At 55.3% G+C, this 7636-nt stretch overlaps 1 protein-coding gene across 2 annotated transcripts; it reads right to left on the reverse strand.

Annotated features, from left to right (window-relative positions):
- Nucleotides 1-818: 818 nt before the first annotated feature.
- On the reverse strand, nucleotides 819-5191 carry PPP1R14A (protein phosphatase 1 regulatory inhibitor subunit 14A). Of its 2 annotated transcripts, none has more exons than XM_079117382.1 (4): nucleotides 4758-5191; nucleotides 2322-2402; nucleotides 1743-1775; nucleotides 819-1119 (listed from the first exon to the last, which is right to left on the reverse strand). In XM_079117382.1, exons 1-4 carry the CDS (start codon nucleotides 4956-4958, stop codon nucleotides 925-927), a joined length of 510 nt encoding a protein of 169 aa, XP_078973508.1. In that variant the 5' UTR covers nucleotides 4959-5191; the 3' UTR covers nucleotides 819-924. The 2 variants fall into 2 exon arrangements, with proteins under 2 accessions (XP_078973508.1, XP_078973509.1); XM_079117383.1 differs by having other exon boundaries at nucleotides 819-1053; nucleotides 4758-5166.
- Between the last annotated feature and the right edge of the window lie 2445 nt (nucleotides 5192-7636).

Below are 7636 nucleotides of genomic sequence, written 5' to 3' on the forward strand. Positions count from 1 at the left end.
GGAGGAGAGATGAGGGACAGCAGGGCTCTAGCCCTGCCCTACTCCTGAATGACAGCTGGAAACCACTGGGCAGTCAGCCAGCTTTGAAATTTGCTAAGAGCCCCTAGCACTTCTCAGGTCCCAGCCCCTTCCCCAGACCAAGGCAGGTCTCCCTTGCCCTGGCCTGGAAGGATTAAGTTACCCTTGCTAAGCAGGAGGCTCCTGAGCCAGCATGGGGACATGGTCCCTCCTGACTGGAGAAAGGCCCTGCCCATAACCAGTATTTCCCCTGGCTCAGCCCCAGTGTCAGTGCCCCTACGCACAAGCTGAGGGTCCTCAGGACCTGGGTGGAACCATCTCACACAGCCTCCAGGATCTCACACCTCAAGGGAGGACAGGTGGGCCTGCTCTCCCATCAGTGAGCGAGCGCCAGCGCCGTCCTGCCACCAGAGCAGACCTGGCTGGTTTCAGCTCCCCCCAGCCCCACCCCGCCCCACCCCGCACACGTCATGCCCTGGGTGACTGACTGGTTTGCGGTGAACATCTGCGTTGAGGTGGCATGGGTCACACTGGGTCCTGTGTGTCTCCCCTGGCCAGGAGGCCTAGGCTGTCAGTGACCCCAGCAGCCCTGGGCAGCCCACAGGGGCCCTGCCTGCTGGGACTGGGCCAGGGGCTGGAGGGGAGGCCGCGAGGACAGGGGGCAAATCCCAAGGCGCGGCCGGGTCAGCAGGGCCTGTTCTCAGGCTCTCTGGCCAGAAGCGATCCTCCATCTGGCAGCGCCAGCAGGAGAGAGGGAGGCCGGGGAAGGGCCGCAGGGACGGCCAGGGCGGACACGGAGAGGAGGCACAGGCACGTGGTGTTATTGGTACAGAACCATTAAATACAACTTATGGAGGAGCTGGGAGCGGGCGGTGCCAGGAGAGCGTGGGGTCACGGAGGAGGAGGTCAGGGGGGAGCCGTCCGGGTCTGGTCCTGCAGGGGGCTCGGGCTGCCCTCGTCAGAGGGGCTGCGTTGGCGGAGGCCGGGCTGCTTGTGGAGGCCCCGCAGCTTGGCCAGCAGCTCCTGCACGAAGTCCTGAGGACAGGGAGGGGTGCTGAGAACCGGCAGGGGGCCGCCCAGTCCCTGCGCATGGGGCCCCTCCTGCGGTGAGAGATGGAGTGAGGAAGGGATGGGCGGGACAATGGGAGGCAGAGATGGGGACAGAGGAACCAGAGACCGGCAAAGAGATGGGGATGGAGCGAGACAGAGACAGAAACACAAAGAGACATGTGATGTTTCTCAAGAGATGACCAGGAGGGTCCCCAGAGACAGAGGCCTGAGCCGGTTCCAGGCCAGACTGACACGGTGACGTCTGTCCCTCAGGCAGCCCGGTGCTGGCTGGAGAAACATGAATATTTTTCCCTTTTAAAGCAGGGAAGGAAGTGGGAGGAGCCGGACGGTTCAGCTTCAGGGCCTGGAGGAGGCCCGGGGGAGGAGGCAGTAACAGGGACAGAGGCCGAGCTCCCCCTGCCAGAGGACAGGCCTAGCCATGAGGCAGGGACAGGAGACAGATGGGGAGCTGCTCAGCAGGAGCCCATAATGGAGCCCCAGCGGCAGATGGGGAGAGGAGGGAGGGGGAGGAGGGAGACAAAGGGCATCAGTGGAGAGCAGAAGAGCTGTGAGCAGGGCCTCCCCAGCTCCACTGGCCGACCCTCTCCATTCCCAACCCCCACGTCAGGGTGCAGGGGGCCAGACAAGGCCTGTGACTCCTGACAGAAACTCACCTCTGTCGGGTTCCTGCACGACTTCAGGAGTCCCTAAAACACCCCCCATGTAAACAGTAAATGAATCATCATCATCATCATCCTCCAACCCCTCCCCTTTCCCAACAAAGCCCCAAGACAGCAAGACAAATGGAAGTCAGATCCCAGGGTGGACTTCCCACCTGTTTCAAGAGAGGAACACTGCCTGGGGGACTTCACAGAGTGAATGGGGGCAGGATTGAATCACCAGATCCAGGGAGTGAGAAACTCATGCATTTTCTAACCCTGGAAAAGCGAAGACCAAAAGGGAAAGGATATGGCTGCCAGACTGCCTGAGTTTGAATCTTAGCAGTTTTCCTACTGAGCTGTGTGACCCTGGGCAAATGGTTCTACCTCTTTGGGCCTCATTTTCCTCATCTGGAAAGTGGAGATAATAATTGCACCTACTTTCTATGGTTTTGTGGGGATGAAGAGTTACTAACTAAAGCAATTACAGCAGTGTGTGGCACACAGTAAGTGCTCAATAAACACGTCAGCTAGGGCTATTCTTTTTAGGGCCATGCAAAGTGGAGGACCGGGAGGCAGCTCTCCCGCACATACCTGGATTTTCCGGCTTCTCTCCTCTTCACTCTCCAGTTCCAATAATTCATCAATATTGACCTCATCAGGCATATCTGCCTCCTAAGGCAATAGAGTGGGGGCTGGTCAGGGTCCCTTCCCCTCCCTGCCTGCGTTTGTCCAAGACTCTGGGGGAGCCCCACCAACCCAAAGCCCAGCTGGCGGATTCTGGAGCAATAATGTGGCAGTCAGGGCGGGACATCTGGGTGCTGGGGGGGAGGGGTGACAGATGGGTTGATAGAGGCCCAGAGTCCTGTACCAGCCCCATGCCTGGGCCCCTGGGCCCCGGGAGCCTGGGGCTGGCACGGGTCTCTCCCCTTGGCCGCAGTTCCTACTGTGGAAAACAGGCCTGGTCAAGTTGAGTCTTGGAATGTCATATTCTGAGACTCAGGAGAGGGGCTGGCTTGTGCCCTTTCAAGGAAAAGTCTTAGCACTAGGTGCGGGGGGAGGGGAGCCTGATGGGGCGGGCCCCTTCCCCCAAGGGACAGAAGGAGGGAAGGGCCCAGGGCCAGCCCTGGGGCTAGGGGTCAAAGTGCAACCGGGTGGATCCAGGGGGCTGACCACCCAGGCCTTCCAAGGTGGGTGGGTGAGATAATCAGGAGTCAGCCCAGGGGGGGGCTGGGCGTTCCGCCTCACTGGGCAGGGGCCCAAAGGATGGCTGGCTCAGGACCCCTGCCGGGAACAGGGCCCAGCTGTCCCAGGCAAGAGATCCCCGTGGCTTCAGTCTCTCCTTCCCAACCAAAGTCCTGCTGTCTGGCTGGGTGACTGGTGTGAGTTTGCCCCTGCCCCCGAGCTGATGCCAAGGGTCCAGGCCGCAGAGGTTGGTGGCATCATCTGGGCCGTTTCCTACAAGGGCCTGTCTATGGCCCTGAGTGAATGTCCACCATGTGGCTGGAGCCTGGGTGTGTTGTCTCATTGTCACACATCCATGGCCAATTGTGGGGCTGCCGTCCGTGATTATCATGGGATGCCATCCCCCACCAGCAGTGGAATGCCTGATCTCCCGTGAGTCCACACGTCTGAGGACAGAGGTCCTGTGCCACTGTGAGGGGCTGTGGCTTGTCCCCCTCCCTGCTTGCTAATGACTCATGCCGTGTGCTCTCAGGACCCTGGGAGCCTGGGGCTGGTCATAGAGAGCATGGCACTGAACAGACTCAGATGACGAAGCGCCCTGTCTGCCTATGGTGAGCATGTGGAGGGGTGGCTGATGCCCCATGTGCCCCAGGGCAGCTGCCATGCTGTGTCTCTGTGCGCCCCTCTAGCTTAAGCAACTTCGTGTCACGGTATAACTATAATTGCTGTAGATTTGTGTCTGTGAGTGGCGGTGGCATTTGTCATTGGAATTGTAGGTGGCTATAATTTTTTTCTTTAGAAGATAATGGATGCAGCTGGGCGAGGGGGCGCACGCCTATAATCTCAGAGGCTCAGGAGGCTGAGGCAGGAGGATCACGAGTTCAAAGCCCGCCTCAGCAACTTAGTGAGCCCTAAGCAACTCAGCGAGACCCTGTCTCAAGGTTAAAAAAAAAAAAAAGGGCTGGGGACGTGGCTCAGTGGTTGAACAACCCTGGGTTCAATCTCCAGTGCAAAAAAAAAAAAAAAAAAAAAAAAAAAATAGAAGATACCGGACGCGACTGCCAGGGATATAGCTCAGTTGGCAGACGCTTGCATAGCATGTGTGAAGCTCTGGGTTCAATCCGTTCAATCCCCAGCACCAAAAAACAGAGAAGATGATGCTGACAGATGCACGTGTGTAACTTGGAGCTTGTCTTGCCTATGTGTCCCTACTGCTTCGACAGATGTGTATCCACGAGCAGCTGTGACTGGAGTCATTCTGTGTTGAGTGTGTGTATACCGGTGGCCATTGCTACTGTGTCCTTGGGGGGGCTGTGGCTCCTGGCGAATGCTTATCCACAAGTGCCCACGTCTTGCGTCCTTGTGAGTTTGCAAGCAGCTGTTCCTTCTGTTTACGCGCGGCTGCAATTTCTATCGCTGTGCACATCTGTGTGCATACTGTTGCTTCCTTTGCTGTGCGTCTCTGTGTGGTCCTATCTCCTCGGTCTCCATGTCTATGTTTGGCTTAAAGGCACCCCTCCCCCCACCCTTTGGCCAGATACGCCAGTTCTGGCTCCTCAGTTTTACCTCCTCACCTCCCATAGACTAGCCCCCTGGCCCTTCCCAGGTGTTTGGACACATGTTTGGGGACCCAAGTGTGCGTGTGTGTCTCTGTCCACAAGCAGAGTGTCCTGCCTGGAGTACAGACAGCCCGGCGGATGAGTGCCGGGATGAGTGCCTGTCGGGGGCGTGTGACCTCCTGTGCGGGGCAGGATGCACGTGCATCCAGGACCCGGGGCGCGCTGGGGCTCCGCACTGGGGCCACCCACCCTGCTCCCAGCCCAGCCTGGCACCCTCGCGTCTCACCCTGCCGCGGTACAGCTCCTCCAAGCGCCCGTCGATCCACTTCTCCACGTCCAGCCGCCGCTGCAGCTCCCGCCGATCATACTTGACGGTGACACGTGCGTGCCGTTTCTGCAGCCCCCCGGGACTGCCCCCCGGCCCGCGGGCTCGCGATGGGGACTGCAGCTTGCTCAGCACCCGCTTGCCCAGCCGCTGCGCTGCCATCCCGCAGCCGCCGGCCAGCGCCGCGCTGTGGCCTGGGCCAGGCGCCTGGGGGCCTCTTACGGCGGGGGCGGGGCCGCGGGGCGGAGGCTCGCGCTCGCAGAGGCCGCCCCGCCCCGCCCCGGTCCTCAGTTTCTCCGCACGCGGCGGCGAGGACGGGTCGCTTCCGGGTCTCGAAGTCGCAGCCGTGCCAGGTTGAGGTAGGGGCGGGGTCCGAGAGCCCCGCCGGGCATCCCGGGTCCCCGAACCTGCATCCCGGGGGCGGGGTCCCGGGACGGACTCGGGGACCCGGGCAGTGTGCGCCCTCTAGTGGCGGAGGCGGATCGTGCAGGAGCCCCTGCGCCCCCTTCGCCGCTAGGAAGGCGTGTGTGTGTGCGCGCGCGTGTGTGTGGGCGTGTGTTTGTGTGCGTGCGTGTTTGTGCGTGCGTATGTTTGTGTGCGTGCGTGTGTTTGTGTGTGCATACGTGTGTTTGTGTGTGTGCGTGCGTGTGTGTCAAGCCTTAATGCTTTGAGCCCTCTTTCCACCTATTTTCTTTATCTCCCCCTCCTGTCCTTGCCCAGCTGGCCTAGCGAATTCTAGGCAGACCGCAAAACCATCATTTGTTGGTTGGGTTGTTCCTTCACTCACTCATCCACCCATCCATCAATTTATTCACTCGCTCCAGTCATCAAATATTGAGCGCCTCTGGGAACAAGAGATGGAGCAACGAACAAAACAGACGAACCCGGTCTTCGTGGACTCTGGTGGAGACAGTAAATATAATAAGTAAAAAACCTTGCTCTGGGGACAGGGGTTGTGGCTCAGTGGTAGAGCGCTTGCCTAGCTTGTGCGAGGCACTGAGTTGGATTCTCAGCAATGCATATAAATAAATGAATAAAATAAAGTTATTTTAAAAAATACGAAACTTGACTTGGTGGCACAGGCCAGTCAACCAAGCTCCTTGGGAAACTGAGACAGGAGATCCTCGAATTCAAGGTTAGCCTGGGCAACATAGCAAGACCCTGTCTCAAAAATAAGTAAGTACAGCATGTTACACAATTGGTTATAGTGCGGTGGGCCGTATGGAGAGCTGCAAAAGACAAAAGGAGTGAGGGCAGGGTCGCCATTTTAACAAAGGTGATCAGGGAAGACCCTCACTTCACAGATCTTCCCATCAAGTTGTTTGGTGCCTCCTTAAATTGCTAAGGCCGACTTTGAACTTGCAATCCTCCTGTCTCGATCTCTGGAGTTGCTGGGATTACAGGTGTGTGCCGCCTGGTCGGGCTCTCCACGGCATACCTCGATTGCATTAGAACAGCCAAGTGATTGGCCCTTGCCATCTAGGTTTGTACTCTGTGCTGTTTGCACAGTGACTAATGATGCATTTCTCAGAACAAATCCCCATAGTGAAAACAATGTGCTGGGTGTGGTGGCGTACACCTATGATCCCAGCAACTCAGGAGGCTGAGGCAAGAGGCTCACAAGTCTGAGGTCAGCCTCAGCAACTAAGGGAGACTCTAAGCAACTTAGTGAGACCTTGATTCAAAATTTAAAAAATAAAATAAAAATAAAATGGGATAAGAATGTGGCTAAGTGGTAAAGAGCCTGGGTTTAATTCCCCAGTACCAAAATAGCTAATCTATGGAACCAACCTAGATGCCCTTCGCAACAGATGAATGGATAAAGAAAATATGGTACATATACACAATGGACTATTACTCAGCCTTAAAGAAGAATGAAATTATGGCATTTGCAGGTAAATGGCTGGAACTGAAGAATATCATGCTAAGTGAAATAAGCCAATCCCAAAAAACCAGAGGCCGAATGTTTTCTCTGATAAGTGGATGCTGATCCATAGTGGGGGGTGAGTAGGGAAGAATGGAGGAATTTCAGATTATGCAGACGGGAGTCGGGGAGGGATGGGGCAGTGGGGATGGGACAGCTGGTAGAATGAGACAGACATTATTACACTGTATAGATGTATGAAAAAATTTCTTTAAATTAAAAAAAAAATTTTTTAAAGCCAGCCTCAGCAATTGAGTGATGTCCTAAGCAACTCAAATAAAAAAATAATAATAATAATAGTAATAATTGCTGGGCATGGTGGCACAGGCCTGTAATGCCAGTGATTCAGCAGGCTGAGGCATAACAAATTCAAGGCCAGCTTCAGAAACTTGGACCCTGTCTCAAAATAAAGATAAAAAAGAGCTGGGGGGCTGGGGTTGTAGCTCAGTGGTAGAGCGCTCGCCTATATGTGTGAGGCCCTCGGCACCACATAAAAATAAAATAAAGGTACTGTATCCGTCTACAACTAAAAAATATATCTAAAAAAAAAAGAGCTGGGAATGTAGCTCAATGGTAAAGCACCCCTAGGTTCAATCCATACTACAAAAAATAAAAAAAAAGAACTTACAGAGAATTTGCAGGTATACAGTTGACCCAACACATAGAGACTCAGCCATTTGTGTTCTTTTTGAAAATATGTTTCTAACTCTTTGACATTGGATTTGCTTCCAAAGAGTCCGAGCTTCAGACCTCTGATCGTATGTATTTTTTCCATTTAAATAAGATTAGAAATAAAAAGAAGTGCACAGTGGTAGTAAAAATGGAGAGAACTATTCTGCCATTCAACACCTTCCTTTGGAGTCTTTGTGTTTAAAAATTTAAACCCGGGCTGGGGTGTCGCTCAGTGGTCAGAGCA

This window comes from Sciurus vulgaris, assembly GCF_902686455.1.
Source record: "Sciurus vulgaris genome assembly, chromosome: 17".
Taxonomy (NCBI): Eukaryota; Metazoa; Chordata; class Mammalia; order Rodentia; family Sciuridae; genus Sciurus; species Sciurus vulgaris.